General features: G+C 40.3%; 1 protein-coding gene across 7 annotated transcripts in view; it reads left to right on the forward strand.

The window, feature by feature from the left end:
* Positions 1-20,584, forward strand: part of LOC111870707 (bone morphogenetic protein 1) — a 258,814-nt gene that overhangs the window by 149,563 nt on the left and 88,667 nt on the right. For 6 of the 7 annotated variants that reach the window (XR_002843906.2, XR_004513699.1, XM_023863187.2 and 3 more), the window contains exon 4: positions 18,678-18,776. The exons of the other annotated variant lie outside the window; for it this stretch is intronic. Coding sequence is in view for 4 of the 6 variants with exons in the window: in XM_023863187.2 (XP_023718955.1) it covers positions 18,678-18,776 (99 nt within the window). In the remaining 2 variants the exon portion in view is untranslated. The remainder of the gene's footprint in view (positions 1-18,677; positions 18,777-20,584) is intronic. 7 annotated transcript variants of the gene reach the window in all.

Genomic DNA, 20,584 nt, shown 5'->3' on the forward strand with positions numbered 1-20,584 from the left:
AACGTATAGTAAAGTCGATGTAGGTAAACATTGTCTGATAAATTTCCTATCCAGAATGGTTTAAAACAAGGAGATGCTTTATCGCCACTCCTTTTCAACTTTGCTTTAGAATATGCAATTAAGAAGGTCCAGGGAAACCAGGTTGAACTGAAATTAAACGGAACACATCAGCTGTTGGTCTACGCCGATGATGTGAATCTACTGGATGATAATGTAGATACCATAAGGAAAACAAAACAAACTTTAATTGACGCAAGTAAAGAGGTTGGTCTAGATGTAAACACAGAGAAAACTAAGTATACGAGTATGTTACTGTCTCGTCACCAAAATGGAGGGCAAAATCATGACATGAAGATAGGAAACAGATATTTTGAAAATGTGGCACAGTTCAGATATTTGGGAACAACAATAACAGATCGAAACCTGATTCAGGAGGAAATTAAGAGGCGATTGAACTCGGGTAATGCTTGCTACCATTCAGTCCAGAACCTTTTGTCTTCTCGTCTGTTGTACAAAAACATAAAAATTAGAATATACAAAACTATAATTTTGCCTGTGGTTCAGTATGGGTCTGAAACTTGGTCTCTGACATTAAGGGAGGAACATAGACTGAGGGTGTTTGAGAACAGGGTGTTGAGGGGAATATTTGGACCAAAGAGAGATGAAGTCACAGGAGGTTGGAGAAAACTGCATAATGAGGAGCTTCATAACTTGTACTCTTCTCCAAGTCAAGGAGGATGGGGCGGGCAGGTCATGTAGCACGAATGGGGGAGGCGAGGAATGCGTATAGTATATTGGTGGGAAAGCCAGAAGTAAAGAGACCACAGGGAAGACCAAGACGTAGGTGGGTCGACAATGTTAGAATGGATCTTAGAGGGATGGGATGGGATGGTATTGATTGAATAGATCTGGCTCAGGATAGGGACCAGTGGAAGGCTCTTGTGAACACGGTGATGAACCTTCGGGTTCCATAAAATGCTGGGAGATTCTTGAGTAGCTGCAGAATTGGCGGGTCCTCCAGAAGGGCTCAGCTCCATGAGTAAGTAAGTAAGTAAGTAAGTAAGTAAGTAAGGTAGGATAATCATTACCGTATTTATCCGACGAATCTAGGAGAGTTTCATCCTCGATTCCGAATCCATGCAGTAGCCGGATAGTTAACTTGGTTGTCGACAAACTGTGCTTGCCCATACACAGTAATAGCAGTGGAAACTGGGGTGTTGAGAGGAATGTTTGGACCGATACTCAGAGCACTCTCGACGCGAAACCTTGGACTTTCATGTGTAGTTAAGCAGAGACGCTGGGAATGCATGGTCTGAGGAACACCTACAGACGTAGACTCGTGCAGTTTGTAGTTGGCTGCTTCCTAACTAATGTAATGGCTTATTTAAAGTTAGGTGATATAAGAAAATTATCTCTGTAGTTTTCAAACCTCATAATTTCTTTCTTTTTACTGAGAGTTTTGCCTATATAAAATAACGTAGTACACCAAGAGGCTCATGTTTAAATACGTCATATCTGATGTCTGGTATACGGATAACACATTTTTATTATAGTTAATCAATATTTATAAACGTAACATCGATGTCAATACATTAAATTGTGGTCACAATTTTCTATAGTTTCAAATGCACTTTCGGTCTGAATTTAGCAAAAATTTAAGTAAATTCCACTACACTTGGTCGTCGACTTACGACCTATACGACTTACGACCGGCCGCACTTACGACCACATAAAAAGATAATAAATAAATATGATAAAATGTTAGAAAGGTTAAAAAATACTGTTAATAAATATATGGCCGACATACGACCAGATCGACTTACGACCTGTCAGTCAGAACGGAAGTCGGTCGTAAGTCGACGACCAAGTGTATATGTAATCTGCATAGACGGTATTTGAAGCGAAGAAATTGGAGATTTCGTGCCGTGACAAATACGTAGAGCAGTACAGCACAGAGTCTAAATAGGAACGCTTCAGGGTGACTAATCTGTGAAAACCGAAAAATAGAAGACTCACCCCAAGAGTTCTTTTTATTTAACATATATTGGAAACGTGCAGAGGGAAACTAGCATTATATCATGTAAAAGGGATTAGTGTTCTATTACACAGTTCACCCTACAAAATATTAAAGTAATATACAAAACTTTAGTATAAAACAACAAATTATTAGTGCTATTTTGGGGTTCTCTTGATGTTTCTCATCCGGCAAGCTGTGAGCCAGCTTCCTGTGCCTGTCCATCTGGTATTTCTTAACTCTCTTCTCTTCACAAATACAAATATGACACGAGTGCAAACGGCTGTGGAGAGGGGGCGTGAGGATCGTAGAAGCGCGGCAGAAACTTGGGCTATTTTCGGCTGTTTGAAAGCTAACTACTTACGTAAACTCTATACGAAACGTAAACAGAAAGCAATGCGTTGCGAAGGATTAACACCAGAAACCGAACTCTAGAACAGTGCTTTTCAACCGCCGGACCGCGGCCCAGTATTGGGCCCTGGCATCAATTATACTGGGCCGCGAGAGGCTCTTCTGGAATTTGTCATTTTCATTTTCTAAGATTTTTAATGAATTACTATTTTATAGTGGAAATATTCTGAGGAGAATAATATTTGTGTCGAGAAGCTGAGACACAGAACACCTAAATCTGTGTAGCAAAGGTCAGTGACCAAGCCGCATATTTTTAGACATGAAAGTATTCATGAATGAAAGGGAATTTTTAGACATCCAAATCTTTCAACGTTCGGGAAAGGCAATACCGATGTTTATGACTAGCCATAAAAATTGACTGCAAGCCGATTACAACAATGGGCGGCATATCCTCTGTTCTCAGAACTGACCGAAATAACACATGTGTTGCAAATGTCAGTGACCAATAAGGAAGGAAATATAAAGAAAATGTTTCCACTGAAATTGAAGATCAAGGCAGTCTGTATCCGGTTCTCAAATCTAGTAATACGGAATACTGTTTCTTCGCAAGTTCGCATTGCAGTGCGTAAGTGCTTGTTTCGAAACCCGAGTGATTTAAATTTTAATTTGAATAAGAGACAGGGAACTTTGTTTAATTTTGGTTTTAAGAAATCTCGTATTGAAGGTGTTTATGACGCAACAAGTAGTGATTCATCCTCCTCAAGCCTACATAGAGATCTCTAGGATGTACAAAATGAAAGGAAACCCACTAACACACACAAGAAAACGTCTGCATCCATTCGTAAGTACAAGGACAGCTACTTAAAATTTGGTTTCATACAATGCCCTAACACTCATCAACTGCTACGACCTCAATGTGTCATTTGTGCTACTGTTCTGGGAAATGAAGCTATGAAGCCATCGCCACTTACCCGACATCTCAACACAAGACATTCCGATCTAGTCAACAAATCCATTGAATTCTTTATGCGTAAAAGAGATGCACTTAAAGTAGAAAAGAAAATTATTTGCCAAGCTTCAACCACTGACATTTCAGTTCTGACGGCATCCTATTTAATATCACCACAGATAGCTAAATGTAAGAAACAATATTGCATTGTGGAAGAACACATTAAGCCTTCTTTGATTGCTGCTAGTAATGAAGTATTAGGCCAGTCTGCGGCAAGTAAAATGAAAGACATCCCATTGTCGAATGATACAGTTGGTAGGCGGATATCTGATATGGTAGAAGATACAGAAACGCAAGTCATTGAAAAAATTAAAAAATCGAAATTGGTTGCATTACAAGTGGACGAATGTACAGGTATTCAGAACAGCAGCATTTTGCTTACGTATGTACGATATAAGGACCATGATGAAAGTGACATGAAAGAAGATATTTTTTAAGTGTTTCTGAATTACCTACGCACACTACCAGCAGTGAATTTTTCAAAGTTTTAAATACTTTCATTGAAGAGAGAGGTCTAGAATGGAAAAATTGCTAGAAATTCAGGTTTGGTCACTAAAATTAAGGATATGGCGGGCAATAACTGTCAACCCACTGCTACATTCATAGGCAAAACTTGGCCTCCAAAAAAATGGCACCTGAGCTTAATGAAGTCCTGTCTCAATCTGTTAAGATTATTAATTATATAAAAACAGTGCTTTAAATACAAGACTGTTAAAATCATTGTGCGATGAAATGGTCTCCGATCGCCAAAATCTTCTTTTCCATTCGGAAGTTCGTTGGTTGTCCCGCGGTAAAGTTCTCAAGAGGTTATATGAACTCCGAAAGGAAGTCGAGCTCTTTCTAATTGATAAGAAAAGTAACCTGTCCCATTACTTCCAGGATTGGAAATGGGTAGCCAGGCTGGCGTATCTCAGCGACATATTTTCTTACATTAACGAGTTGAATTTAAAATTTCAAGGTCCAGATACAACAATATTTAATGCCTGGAACAAGATCGAATCATGCAAAAAGAAACTCGAACTCTTGCTTACTATGATTCCAGAAGGAAACAATGAAATGTTTCAGTCGTACTCAGATTATATTATGGAAGCAGACGATTTCTATTCACAGAATTCAGTTTCAGATATTATTGCAGCCTACTTGAAGATGTTGTTGTCGTTTGAAAAATATACCGAACATGAGGATCCCCGGAGGCAAAATATGTGGATTGTGAACCCTTATGTTGAACACAAAGAGACAGCCCTTTCTCATGAAGAAACCCTTCATCTTATTGAATTATCATCGGACAAAGACTGGAAAGTATTTTTAATACTGGATAAGAATGAAAAATAAATATCCAAATTTACATGAAATAGTGAGGTTTCTTCTTCTTCTTTTTTCCCAACACATATCTTTGTGAAACTGCATTTTTAGCCATGACTGTGCTTAAAACGAAACAGAGAAACTGCCTGCAACTTTCTGACTCTCTCCGTTTGGCTCTCACTTAAATTCATCTGAGAATTAATAAGCTAACGGACGGAAAACAGAAACAGAAGTCCCACTAGCCTAACTAAACGTTCGAAACTCAGTTGTGATAAAAGAAACTAAGATTAACCTTCCAATAACTTATAATTGCTGTTTGAAAGTGTTGATTCTTTTAAAATCAAAATATTAATTAGTGTTGGAATTAGTGTTTAGAATTGAGAGATTCATACATTTTTATTTGTCAAATTACATACTTTACATATATAATTATTTGGCGTGTGTATGTGATAATAAGTGTTTTGCCGGCAAGTTGACATCCTTCTGCTTCTTACCCTCCTCAGCTGACTTTTGCGGTGAGTTACAATGCATAAATATTTTTCTCAATGCCGTATTTTCAAACCAACATCATCAAAATCAATTTAATAATAGAATATTCAATTTTACCCTAAGTAACATAAGTTTTTGGTGATCAGTATGGCATATGTCAATGAAAATTAGCACGAATTAATTTAACGATGTTGGTCTGAGGAAACTACAAAATGCTACAAGATTTCATTAGTGCAGTGATTGATAACTAATTTAAATGTAATTTTATTTTTGTCAACATGCCACACCTTATACATAAGTGTACCAATACTCTTTATGATTATGCTGTAATTAATTACTAATATTATTTTATCTTAATTCATGAACTTTAACAAAACTGGAAAGGTTTTTACGAGTAAATTTGTTGGGACTGAGCCCTCGTCTTATAAAAAAAGTACTTACTGACCCGGGGTCTCATAAACGTTGAGATCCACTGCTCTAGAAGAACCTAAATTGAGTTTCTAACATTTTGTAAAACATGAAACTGAAAACAGCGTTGACAGAATGAGGTTGTATATGTACGTAGATCGTACCGAAAGTCATGAGCAACATTTTTTGCATGCAACCTGGGAACAGCGGAAGAAAGATAGTACGGTGGTAGGTGGAACCAGCTTTTGTGTTAACCTTGAGTGTCTTGTGACGTCAATAGCTTGCATCACGTGACCAGTATCACTCCTAACAATTTGGCAGACAACCATATGTCGTTTGGCCAGCGTGCTGTCATCGAATTTCTTGTGAAAGAGGAAATCCCTGCTGCAGAAATTCACCAGAGACTTCATCGTGCTTATGGAAGTGTGTGCATGAGTACGAGCAGTGTTCGAAGATGGGTGAAATATTTTAAAGATGGGAACACCAGCATCGAAGATGAGTCTTGGAGCGGTCGTCCTCGAACAGCCTCAACTGAGATCATTCAAGATGACAGGCGTGTGACTGTGGACACAACAGCTCGAAAACTTGGAATAGGGCACAGTGCAGTACTGAAGATGATTGAAAGCTTAGGCTATAGGAAAGTTTGTGCTCTTTGGATCCCGCGGTTATTGACTAATACCACAAAGGTGAGCGAAAAGCCATCACCTCAGAACTGCTGCAGAGATATCGACACGAAGGCGATGATATTTTGCTCTGTATTGTGACAGGTGACGAAAGGTGGTTTCACCATTTCGAGCCTAAAACGAAACGGCAGAATATGGAATGGAACCATTTGCATTGTCCATCAAAAAAGAAGGCGAAGACAGTGCCATCAGTTGCGAAGGTGATGGGCACAGTCTTCTGGGATGCAGAGGGGTTTATTCTGGTCGAATTCCTGGAACCTGGGCAAACCATGAATGCTGCTCGTTATGTCCAGACGCTGCACAAGCTCCGTCATGCATTGCGCGATAAACGTCCGGTACGAAACGTCATCATCCTGCATGACAACGCTCGCCCCCACGCCGCTCGCCTCACATTGCAAGCAATTGCAAAGATGGGGTGGGAAGCTCTTCCACAGCCCTCCTATAGCCCTTATCTGGCACCCTCCGACTACCATCTTTTCGGATCTGTGAAGGATCAGCTGCGTGGACAACGTTTTGAGACAAGGGAGGCAATTCAGAAAGTAGTGCGTCAGTGTCTTCGGATGGCTGGAACGGAATTTTACAGACGGGGAATTTTCAAACTCCCAGAACGCTGGGAGAAATGTGTACAAAGAAGTGGCGATTATGTGGAAAAACAAAGAAAGGTCTGTAGATTGAGGTAGTGTATTTGGTTTGCCAATAATAAAGCATGTTACTTTACAAAAAATTGTTGCTCATGACTTTCAGTACGACCCTCGTATATTCTTACATATAAATACATGCATCCTTAATATGTGTGTTCGATGCAGATGTATGATGTCGGACTCAGTGTGCGATTCTGAAATGTGTGTGTTTGAGAGATCCCTGAAGGATTCGTATCTTTTATGAGGGGCTTTTCAATAGGAAAATTTAAGCTGACCATATGACGGCCGATCGAAATATTTGTCTCTTCGTAACAAATATCTGCACAGACACTATGACATTTAAATATTATGAACACACAAAATATAATGTGGCGAATAGACCCGTTGCTAATCAGTGACTCTATAAACTTCAGCCGTTGCTAGGTAACGTTCGCAACATTCACGCGCTCAACAATAGAAGAACAGCGTTTTCTATGTGGTCCGCGCCGCGACTATTGTTGTGCAACGACGGGATAAATACGCCTCTGCAACAATAGTGGCTATATTTTCTGCGGGGTCCGTGCCGAGGAGTTATCTTGAAGACAACTGACACTACAGGAGTCAGTTGAGGTTTCACATGTGGAGTGTTAGTTAGGGGGCAATGGAAGCGGAATAATCTCCATTGCCTGGATACGACTAGTGAAGACTGAGAACCCTAGGGCGTAACAGTGAATTGTTTAATATATCAATCAGCAATAGCGCTGTAATAAATGTGATTAAGCGAGAGTGTAACCAAAGTGCCAGTAAATCAAATCATCCGAACTGGAACCCATCATTTCGTCACGCATACCACCGTAAACGTGACAATATTAAAAAGTCCGCTGAAATCGTGAAATTCGCAATTCCAACGACGAGAGTTGTCAGTATCTATTGTTTGCACCTTCATGTTCACATTATGGTCCTAATGCTGAATCATCACAAGAAGTATGTTTGAACGGACTGTATCACGCGGTGTTGTTTCTACTGCTCATATTCATATATGTCTAAATGTACGAGAATCCTGAAATCTAAATGAAATGCGGGGCTTTTCATGGTCATGTAGTTTGCCTCAGAGGGCTGTTTGCTTACCATCTCGGTCCTTCTCGCACTGGATCTGTACAAGCTGATACTTAATGGTTGTATCGTGTAAACATAAACCCCAATTTAGCTACACAAGCGTCGAGGTTTCGTCCACCAGCCGGAGAATATTGCTGAATCAGACAAAGCATAATTGGCAGAAATCCTGTTTAAATAGGTTATCCCCCGTCCTATCTGATGGGGACCGCTCTACCAGCTCACAGCTGGTCTTGCCCACGTGTAGCGTTTATTTAAATGTACATTACTCACCGCCCTCTGCCATCTTCAATTTACTGTTTTACGGAATCTGACTGATACTGAATTACTGCTTGATCTCGCTAGCACAGCAATTCTTGGTTCGGAGTCCCACGGGATTCACAACAATGTGTTACTCTCTGACGGTTCTGGAAACCTTCAGAACACTCTCAGTATCTGATTTAAATCTCGAGATAAGATATGCCGATCCCCGTGACCACACTGTCTTTGTTCGCCTATAGATCTACGGTGAAGTTGCAAAATAGAATTCTATTCATTGCATGAAAATATGTCATATTTTCTTCTTTGTCAATGAAGATGGTTTTAAGATGAACTGGTCCTGCGATGTTTTACGAAATATAGTGTGACATGTTGCGCAACGGAGGACCCTACCTCCCCAGTGGTATGTGGCGGTAACGTTGCGCTTTCGTTACTATGGTAATAGGCGAGTCATCGCCCCGCCACTCTCCCCACGGTGACGTAACGCGCAACGCGCGGTGAAGTGCCGAGCGGAGCCGAAGTGAGCCGAGTCCCAGCGCACTGGTCGCTATGCAACGCGGATAAACAGTGGTTGCGATAGACGACGGTAGCAACAGTGATGCCTACCACGTGGTTGTTTTCTCGTTGCCCTGCTGAGGGTTTATAAGGGAGCTACACAGCCGCCGACGACAGTTCTCAGTTCGCAAGTTACGAGTTACGGACGCGTGTGCGAGGATCAGTGATAGTTCGTGATAACCGGTTATATTTGGAGGGTGTAATACAGCGAGACTTGTATAGCTCCCGCGCTATTAATACGTGAAGACTCTTGAAGATAGTGTTAAGAGATTTTATTGTAGGGTTTGTAAAGTGTGGAAACCCGTAACTTTGTTATCCTTAATTATAGCCGATACTTGTGTATTGTTAAATAAACCAATTAACAATCTCTATGGCGTATTCAGTAACGAAACACATTACACTATGTTCCCCATCCAGGCATTTCTGTTGCTTGTTATAAAGGAAATATTATGCCCTCTGCAATTAGAGGCAGGGAATATTCGAAGAGGACTATAGGTCTAGAATAATTAACATCCTTATCTTTCACCGGAATAGATTTTCGGTTTCGGTACATGTTGAAAAAACGGTCTTAATTTTAGTATTCCATTGCGCCTCTCTTTGTTCCTGCCGTACCCATCACTGTGATCATCATGATCATCAGGAATGGGAGATAAGTGTATACAAAGTTTTAGTTTGAAAATCTGAAGAGGAAAACCACAAGGAAGATATAGACGTAGATGGAAGACTAATATTAAAATGGATCGTACGTAAAAAGGGTAGGATTTTATGGGCTGGACTCATCTGGCTGAGGAAATTGATTAGTGGCAGGCTGTCATGTATTTGTTGATGAGCCCTACGTCGTGCTGAGAATTACTTGAATGGCTGAGAAACTCTCTACATCTCAGGAAGGAAGTTGTTAGTCATTCCGAAAGAACTGAACTCGGCGACAATGGTGTGCCCTTGACCAGGATTAAAATGACACACGTTAACGCGGTGATGAGTTAGCAGCTTTCTTTCGAACCGCACTTTAATGTTGACCGGCGGTTTAGGCCAATTAAGGCTCAACTTTGTGGTCTTTCAAACTAGTAAAACTCCGCACAATTGACAGGACAGCAAACTTCACTTACACTCTGCAATTTTAGGCAATTATGTTGTCATGAGAAATTATGCTACACAAAACGATTATGGAGTAAATGTTATGGCTGTCTTGGTTAAGGACTATTTTGACGTTCTTACCCATAATCGCAGGAACAAAAACGAGTCACACATGACGTTACCAACTTTCTTCACGAATAATACAAGCATGTCATAAGCAATGAGATTCAAGATTTTAAAGCATATCATAATTTGATACAGCTTTATTTATAATTTTCTCTGCATACACTGAATAACTCAAGTTCCTAATCTTCCATACATCGTATTATTAAGCGTCCTTAGGTGTTTTATTCTAATTCTCTCATACACCTTCATGGCGTAATGCTTAATTAGTTAGGCAGAGGAAGTAGCTTTATCCATACCTTTGCTAAGTTAAGTCATGCTCATGAATGTGTCCCAGTTTTTTTAACTTCTGTTTTATTACTTATAGGATTAGATATCTTCCTTTTCTATGTAACATTTGGATAAGGATGACGTTTAATGATAAAGGTTGTGCTGTAAGAACCACCACTGAACTGCCATAATCCCCACGAATGACGTCATTTATGTGTGTTTTGATTGTTTCTCTTCATGAAACTACGGTTCTCTTTGATAAATGATAGATTTTTGCAAGAAATAAGGAGAGTTGAGCAAGATTGTGTGACGCTAATCTGAACACCTTTTCTTTGCTGATGCTACAGTCCCTCTTTTAAAACAGTAGTCTTCTCTAAGCGTAGAAGTTTTCTAAATCCTGTTCAACTACACAGCAGGAGTTCTATTCAAGCGCCTGAAATTCAGTCGGGTTTCGGTGTTCCGTACACATATACATTTATACACCGAGCAGAAATATGTGATCTCTGAAAGCTTTCGGAACGTTGGAGTGAGAACAAAAGATGGGTACGTACATTGGAAACAATGGACATGCATACTGATTCAAATATATAAATTTTGACTTAAAAATCTATAGTAGGACCGCATTGTATCCAACGAGAAATTCTGTTACTGACAAATGTAACAGAACAAAGCCTGGAAACTTTCATGAATATTCCCATTGTTTAGGCTCAACTTGTAGGAGAAGTCTAAGTACACTTGATGAAGGCTTGTAAGTGGTACTAAAGGTTGAGGTGGTGATGACGATTTGGTGTAGTAGAATAGAGTTTCCTCATTTTCTAGGAACTTGCTATTCAGAGTAAGAATGTCATTCTTGAAGGGAAAGTAAGAGCAACGCAGATCTACAAGACTCCAGACCCCGCGTGAAGCATTGTTCGGGAGAAACTTTTCCCCCCCCTGTCCCTTTTGACACTCTTCTTTCCTTTGGGAGGTGGTCGGCCCCTCCATAATATCCTCCCACTCGTTCTTTGCAGTCTGATGGAAGACCCGACTATTCACTTTGCGATCTGCAGACCTAGGCCGTCTCAGGGCCTCGTTGACTGTTCTCTCTCTTCTCAGATGTTACTGCTCTTTTAGGCCTCGCCCTTATTCCGTTGCTGCATTTTGGCTGCGTCCGTCATCTCTTTTCGAACTTCCGTCTTCTAGGGGCTCCTCGTACATCATCTTTGCCCGCCTCTTCAGTGGGTTTCTGTATCCTACGGCTGGTTGCTGTTCCCAAATCGATCCTCCAGACTCCGATAGTCTCCAATGCAACTTCTTCATTAGAGACTTCCTGATGCTTCGCTACGGCCTCTGGTTTTCTTGAAAGACCTCCGACTCTATGGCGTTCATTTCCTCCAAGCAAATCTTAATTTCGGTTTTCCTTGGTTCCTGGCGGGTTTTTATCTTAGCCGTTTTCTTTCCTAGATAGGCCTTCGACTGCTTTAGGTTGGCAGCCATCAGTTAATGAAATTTTTCATGGTGGAAATCCACCTGGGAGACGAGAGATCTTAGCCGGGTTTTCATATCCGCTCTCATCTATTCTATTATGGCTGCAAGACATGTGTGTGTGTGTGTGTGTGTGTGTGTACGCGCGTTTGCGCGCACGACAATCCATAAGCGATATTGCTAGGCTTAGCCGGGGTGCGGCTGTGAGACGCGCAACGCCTTAATATATCTGTTTAGACTATATGCCTTACACTAGAGCAGGAGAAGTTGCCGCCTTAGTACGGCGAACTTTCCTGCATCCATACGAGATTTGTGGTTCTGATGCCGGAAAGTATGAAGATCACTGCCTTCTGGGATGTGGCGCCATGTAATATGTTAGACAAGTATTTACATTTCTAAGGGATCTAATCCCTCCATCTTCAGGATAGAAGTTGGAGGTATAATGATCCTCCGAAACGTTTGACCTTTCTATCAGGCTACACACGCAAATCCTAGAAGACTATCACATATTCTGAAGATGAAGATAGCAGGTTCCTTCAAAACGTTAGAACCCTACTACCAGACAACAGGCTATCACATACTAGAACACATAAATATTGTGACTGGTATTATACATTTTCAGTTATTTATTTCAAATGGATAACAACCGATTAATTGTTAATGAAAACTGAAGCATTTAAATTTCAGTGATAATTATAATTATCTTCTGTGTGTCGAATGAATTTATCTGCTCGAAGATGATTGAGTAAAATAGAAAGCTCAGCGGAGATCCTATGTTTTGTGTTAAAGACTGTACTGTAAAGACTATACTGTAAAATGAAGCCGACCTTGAGGGAATTTATTCTACCGCTTGAGCCAAATAACGAAATATTTTACACGTCATGCAGTAACTTTTCTGCCAGTGAACCATAAAAACTTAAAATTTTGTCTTCTCTGGCTTTCCTATTGTCCTTATGTAGACCAGTATAAAAATGCCTTTGATTTTCACGTATGCATAATACAGGGTGGGGCGCAGAAACTTCCCTTTTTTGAAGACGCATTGTGGAGGAAGGGGAGGTCACAGAAAAGTGGGGATAGGTTCAGCGAATGCAGCAGTCGCGGAAGTTTCTAATACCCCTCAGTATGAAACGAGGTGGACGAGTGAGCAGCGTGCGTTTGCTGTCGAAGCCTATTTTTCGAACAGCCATTCCTACAGGGCGGTGCAGCGTGCGTTCCGTACTCACTTCGGAATTAAGCCCAGAGGTCCCGTACCCGACCGGAAATCGATTGTTTTGTGGGTAGAGAACTTTAGAACAACCGGGAGTATGGTGAAAAAATCATCAGGATGACAACGGACCGTTACGACGCCAGAAAATGTGGAGGCAGTTCGACAGTCGATTTTGAGATCTCCAAAACGCTCCGCTCGCAAACATGCAGTCGCCCTAAACATATCCAATCGTTCAATGCGCCGAATTCTTCACGAACATCTTCATTTTCATCCCTATAAGATGGTTGTTGTGCAAGAATTGTGACCACGTGATTTCCAGAACCGAATAACGGCGTGCGAAACGTTATTGGAATCATTACACCCTGACGCACTTGTTTTCTTTAGTGATGAGGCACATTTTCACCTATCCGGATATGTCAAGAAGCAGAATATGCGCTATTGGAGTGGTAACGATCCCAGAGAACTCAATGAGAGGCCACTTCACAGTGATAAGGTGACAGTATGGTGTGCGTTGTCGAGAGTTGGAGTTATTGGCCCTTATTTTTTTTAAGAAGACAATCATGCAGTTACTGTCAATTCACAGCGGTATGTGGACACGATTAAAAACTTTCTCGAACCAACTCTTGAAGAAATGCATCTAGGAAATGTCTGGTTCCAACAGGATGGTGCCACGGCCCACACAACCCGAGCTTCGATGACAGTTTTGAGGACAAAGTTCCCCGGACGGCTCATCTCGCTTCGAGGTGACATTCCGTGGGCAGCGCACTCACCTGATCTAACGCCCTGTGCTTGTTTTTATGGGGATACCTCAAGGCAGATGTTTTTAAACATCGCCCCAAAAACCTGCTTCAGCTGAAGAATGTTATTCGGCAGGAAGTAGCCCAAATTCCGATGCACAGGTTGGAACGTGCAGAGGGGAACTTCAGGAAACGGTTGCATCAGGGCATAGAGAACGGTGACCACCACCTTGAAGATATTTTGTTTAAAACTACATGATTTAAAACTTTAAAGTTTGTTCTTTCATTAGCTAAACATAAATTTTGTTTATCAGCAATAATTTTTCTTTTATTCGCCTTCATAAAAAGGAAGTTTCTGCGCCCCACCCTGTATATACGTAAGATTATTGTGATCGAAGGAAACAAAATCTTGAATTTTTTACCGATGAAGACGTTCGGAGCCCATTTTAATATGAAAAAGTGGTTTCTGAAATGCCGTCTGTATGTATGAATGTGTACCTTGCTAGCGCCTGAGTGGTTGGACGGATTTCTTTCATATTCCATATTCAAGAGTTTATTTATTGGTCATAGGTCTGTGCTTGGTGGATATGAACAGTCTAGGTCCAAAAATAGCGGCCCTTCAGATGAATCTCAAATAAACAAGGTATCGACTTTCACGAAAATGCCTCTAAAGATTTTGATTAAGTTTAATTAATCTGTTGGAAAACAACGTAATGACATACATGGGTCTTTTATATGGAGTGTATAAACTGAGTGCATATTTGTGAGGTCAAAACTGTTTGTTTGTTTCCACACTTTATTTCCAAAACGACACAGTGGATTTTAGTAAAATGTGGTTTGAGAAGTTTTAACGCTAAAAGTTGGTAAACTCTTTTCGTTTATGTCTTCTCGTCTGGTCATTTCCCAGCGTTACAGCCCTAGAACCCATAAAGAATATTCTGCCACCAGACGAAACAGTAACATAAACGAAATGAATCTCTAGTCCCAAAATACGTACTATGGCTATTTTTACCAACACATATAAAATATATTTAGATTCTGTTGCTGACCAGCATAAATTGGAACACAGACTGACAGCTGATAATTGGTTCGGAGGAAGAGTTATAGATGATAGCAGTTAAATAATATAGGTGATTGTACCGCTCGGGATTACTGGCTTTTTTACTTCTGTCATCCGGTATTGCAAAGTTAGGACATGGATGGCTGGATGGGTGGTTGGGTAGATGGGTGTGTATATAGTTAGTTAGTTATTGGAGAGGGTGTGTTTCCCCATGCACTTAGACCTATATTGGTCCATTGTGCTTCCCTCTATGATTTCTACCAGTCTCTATATCCTACCGGTACTGGTGCTTACCATCAGTCCCGCCCAGCCAGCGAGACCGGCTCTACTAGCTGAGAGGTATCTATAATGCTTCCCCCATCTACCGGAGGTATTAGAGACTGCTGTTGGGCGGGAAACGTCCGAAATTTGGCTCAGTGGCCTCCTTTGGAGATATGAGATTCTTTTACGTGCCTTAAAGCTACGACACGGGACCCACGGCTTAAAGTCCCTCCCGGAGGACTTGTTCCCTGAATTTTTCCGCCTTTAAAAATTCGACGACCTCCGCCGGATATTTGAACCCGCGTACTACGAGTCATGAGGTGGGAACGTTACCTCTAGACTACGGAGGCCGCTTTATGTATGTAGGTATGTATGTATGTATGTATGTATGTATGTATGTATGTATGTAATCCCGAGTGTTATACACCATCGTCAGGACCATTTAGAATTTAATTGTACCGCTGTTAGAAGATTTACAAACGAATACAGAATGACACAAAAGTCAGTTAACTTGTCAGTAAAATGCACACTAGAATACAATTGAAATATCATTAATACTAAATTTACAGGAATTTTTCGAAATGAAATCCTCCATGTTGAATGCGTAACTCCCAACATTATGGTACCCTCCTATAAATTGCCTGGCAGGTTTTGATCTGAACATATCCGATTAATACGAGAGAATATTGTAGGTTAAGTAACTTTTAAACTATTCTGTAGACACTTCTTGCCAGAAAACACTTTATTTTATGTGAGCGGCTACTACAAAGGTAAATGTAAAGTTATTTTTCACCATTTAGAGAATATTATTACTGAATGAAATTGACTTGAGTTCTTGTAGCAGCTGCGAGCGAGTATGTCGTAGACTGCAAAATTTATCTACTTCTACATCGGCTGTTCCTGCTCTGCTCTTCAATTCCGATTCGCTAATTGGTCAATATCGCTTGAGCTCGTAGTCTTTCCGAAGCATCGCCGCATAATTGGCTTGGCTAATGAAGCATGTATCTGCAGCTTAATATCCGTTAAATTTCCGTTTAAGCGAACGACATCGTGTTCGTTTCAAAGTAGCATTCACTTGTCACATACGCGTTTCGACTGTGTTACAGGACCTAATTATGTAAGACGTCGGCTTAATGACTTCGCAGCTGTGGGCTACTTCTTAATTATATCAATTTATAATCTTTGTTTAGCGATGCTTTCACGTTATAAGTTTGTATAATCTCGAAATATCTGGTTGATTAATGAATAGTGAATTGGGAAGGATATAGAAGGACGTGATCATACCCTGACATAACATACAATTCCGGCACTTGCCTAGAGAGACAAACAATACGAGAAATCTCGTGCCGAGATATGCACCCGGAACTTCTAGAATATTAAATAAGACTGTTAACCCTTCGACTACGGCGTTCGGTGAGCTGTATCTCAATGAAAATCTCGGAATGGTGAAATGTCACAAATTTTAACAGGTTTCAAGAAGTGAATTTTGAATTTTAGACACCGGACCACTATTTATTTCTGCACCCTACAGGCTGTTAATTTGAACGGACAGTTTCATAAAATTGCATCATCTTCGTGTTTATTTCTAAGGCGAAGAAAATTAACCGTCACACAACTTACTCATGGACCTGAGCCCTTCTAGAGGAGCCGCCAGTTCTGCAGCTACTCAAGAATTTCCCAGCATTTTATGGAACCCGAAGGTTCATTACCGTGTTCACAAGAGCCTTCCACTGGTCCATATCCTGAGCCAGATCTATCCAATCCATCCCATTTCATCCTATCTCTCTAAGATCCATTCTAATATTGTCCACCCACCTACGCCTTGGTCTTCCCTGTGGTATCTTTCCTTCTGGCTTCCCCACCAATATCCTACACGCATTCCTCGTCTTCCCCATTCGTGCTACATGACCCGCCCACCTCATCCTCCTTCACTTGATCATTCTAATTATACTTGGAGAAGAGTACAAGTTATGAAGCTCCTCATTATGCAGTTTTCTCCAACCTCCTGTCACTTCATCTCCCTTCGGTCCAAATATTTTCCTCAACACCCTGTTCTCAAACACCCCAGTCTATGTTCCTCACTTAATGTCAGAGACCAAGTTTCACACCCATATAGAACCACAGGCAAAATGATAGTTTTGTATATTCTAATTTTTATGTTTTTGGACAACAGACGAGAAGACAAAAGGTTCTGGACTGAACGGTAGCAAGCATTACAACTGTCACACAAACCTGTTCTAAACAATTTATTTCAATTTCTGATCATGTAATATATCTTTTGATCTTAAGCGACAATCTTCAGGTGATATATGGAAATCAGTTTAAAGTGTGTACACTGTAACAATAGATTTAGTTAAAACATAAAAATGTAAAAATATGGAGAGATTAATGAGTCAACAAAATTAACAAACTTTACACTTACAGTACAGATATCTTTAACTGATTTGTATATACCACTTGATGATAACACGGCCTGTTAGAGGTATGATAGCTTTACCTGTGCCTTTACTTGATGATAACCGTTTAGGTCGAAACATGAATGTAAAGGTAAAAAAATTATAAAGTTGTCCCTGTGCTTAACTATTTAAGCACTACGCCATGAACGTATGGGGGAGTGGATGTGGCAGTAGTTGGAGGTGAGTGGTCAGCTTCACGCTCCGGCCGCTTTACCCCAGGTACCCATTGTGTAGGAAGTTTGGTGGACCCCAGAGCCGGTCTGGACGACATGGAGTAGTGACAATTTTTTACGTTACCGGGACTCGATCTCCTACCTCTCGGTCGTGCAGGCCGTAGCCAGTCGATATACTGACTACGCTATCCCGGCTCCTTAAACATCAATGTAGAGCTATTGAAATAAAAGCAACAGTGTGTGACGGTTATCTTCCCCTAGTTACTACACGTATTTTAAGTTTTCGTTGCGTTGAGAGCCAAGATAATATATTTAAGCCGATGTCAGCTTAATGAAATCCAATGACTCCAAGAGTTATGTAGATATGGCGAAAATCTATTTCGGCACTTCATTGGAAGCCTTTGAAGGAGAACGAGAAACCACTTCCGAAACTTAGAACTTCGTAAATTCGGGTTCGCAGATCACCTGCACTCTGCGTGTTGTTAAACATATTTCCTTTCGTTATCTGTGCAATTTTTAAGAAAATCAGCATATATAGAATTATTACTACTAGTAGTTTGTTGGTGCTGCTGCTACTGCTGCTGCTACTACTACTACTAACTACTATCACCATTATTATCATTATTGTTATTATTATGCCATGCGTTATCATATAATGCGCTTAGCAGGTTATAAAATATTATCAGGCGCTTAACAAAAGTCAGGCAAGATTCATGTCATTGGCGCTAGACGAAGGCCCCGAGTCTGTAGACAAATTACGCGGTTTAGAGGGCATTTTCTTTGAATGTTATTAGCATATAAGATAAATAGTACAACACGCTTAGTTAGCAAGTAAGCAAGTAAGCTAGTATTTCGCGTAAGTAAAAATTATCGATTTTCATAAGAGTATTTGTTGCAACATTATATGCTTAGTATTCGTTCACATCTCCCCAGTCCCTTTGGCAGGTTTGACTTTCTTCAGTATTAGCAGTATTTTTAAACTTCCATTTATGATCCTGCACTAACGTTGTTTCTTCTTTTTTCTCCTCCCGCTACTCTCCCGGCATGCAGTGCGCACAGCAACAATCAGCGCATCATTAGACTTCACGCCCGGACCTGCATCCAGGGGCTCGGCCCCTTTGTTGGGCCCTTTTCCTACTAAAGCTCCAAGTACGTGATTTTGTTTTTTATATTATCCCAGATAACCCCATTAGACATTTTCCCGCTGTTACTGCATGGTACAGTAAGGTTAGAGCAACTTTCTCAAAGGATGTTATACTTTTTCTTCACTGAGTATTTTACAGCACACACGAGAAATATTTATCCGATTGTGATTGTGACATTAATATTTAAATACTTCACTGTTTCAGTCATAATTTGGCACTGAGCTAGAGCTATAAGCCTACCAGTAACGCCAATTTGTTGCACATGTATGATTTAGATATGATAAACAACGAAGCGGGTCCAAGATGTTTGAATGACTTAAATTCTGATTGGCAACTACTGGACATTGCACACAAAGCGTTATTCATAACTAAATTTGCAGCAATAAAATAAAAATTAAGGGAAAAGTAGTGCATACAGCCAATTTATATTATTATGTGGTACACTCTGCTCTAATCTCCACATTTCAGAGTCTTTAAACGAAATATCGGTTTTTGATAAGTTAGTCCTTAGTCTGCCTGCTGTATAGACAAACACTGCAGTAGCAGTTATGCTTCATGCGTTTCGGTTAAGAAGTGGATTTTTTCTGACGCACTTGAAATATAAACAGCTAATGATAATTGCCAGAAACGTATTCCAATCGAAATTTTATGTGCCAGAGGAACAAACTGAACCTAACAAAGTTACTCACTCACTCACTCACTCTATAGTGCTGAGCCTTTCTTAAGAAGCTGCAGTTGCGCAGTTACTCTAGAATTTTCCAACATTTTATGGAACCCTTTAGTTCATTACCGTATACACAGAACCCCTCTAATGGTCGCTATCCTGAGCCGGATCAGTCCGGTCCGTTGAAACCTAACACACAACGAAGCCCGACTCGGAAACGCGAGAGGTGGATGAACCCACAATATATATATATATATATATATATATATATATAAAATAAAAATAAAGCAGATGTAAAAACGTAGAATAAAACTTTATAGAGCATCGCAACAGCTGATTTCCATAAGGAAATCAAATTGGAGCAGAAATAAAACACGCCTGCCCACTATCAAACATCAACATCTGAATATTACAATATCCCTGTATTATAACGCTATAATTACACTAATAAACACCAACATAAATAGTACATTTAACGATATTTGGACACGATAAATACCATAAATATAATAATTTTAACTCATTGTCTAAATGCTTAATACATCATAACAACGTAATACATTTTATGACTTAAATTATGGTAATTTTATTTTATTATATATACATTTATATACATCTTTAAGCATTCAATTGAATGTGGAACCTTCATTCCAATTTTAACGCATTTTATAAAGTTTGTACTAGTTCAGATGAAAGTTTTTTTTAATTAACTGCGTATTTACAATCAGCTCTCTTGTTTGTGGAGCATTAAGTAAATCTGTGGGTGAGTGGCATGAGTGGAGCATTCATCCTCCGATAAATCCCCTATCAGGCTTGTTGATGTTTAATATTGTTTTCCGTGTCTTCGGAGGTTTCGGGGAGGTCAGTAGGCCATTGCCGTTTTAGTCTCCTTGGCACCTTTGGCGGAGTATTCAGGGCCGCTATGAGTTTGTTGCTATGTCCATCTAGCCGTGCGCTGTATAGTCTCGACAGTCTGCGAATCTCGTCACTGACGAAAGGAGTTTGGAGGTCGTTGTGAAGAGATAGGTTGGACACATACCAGGGTGCATCTGCGACTGCTCGTAGGATTTTTGACTGTATTCTCTGTATGATTTTTGTATGTGACGGTTTAGCACAACCCCACAGTTGGATCCCGTAGGTCCATATTG

Source organism: Cryptotermes secundus, unplaced genomic scaffold, assembly GCF_002891405.2.
Source record: "Cryptotermes secundus unplaced genomic scaffold, Csec_1.0 scaffold59, whole genome shotgun sequence".
In the NCBI taxonomy this organism is placed as follows: Eukaryota; Metazoa; Arthropoda; class Insecta; order Blattodea; family Kalotermitidae; genus Cryptotermes; species Cryptotermes secundus.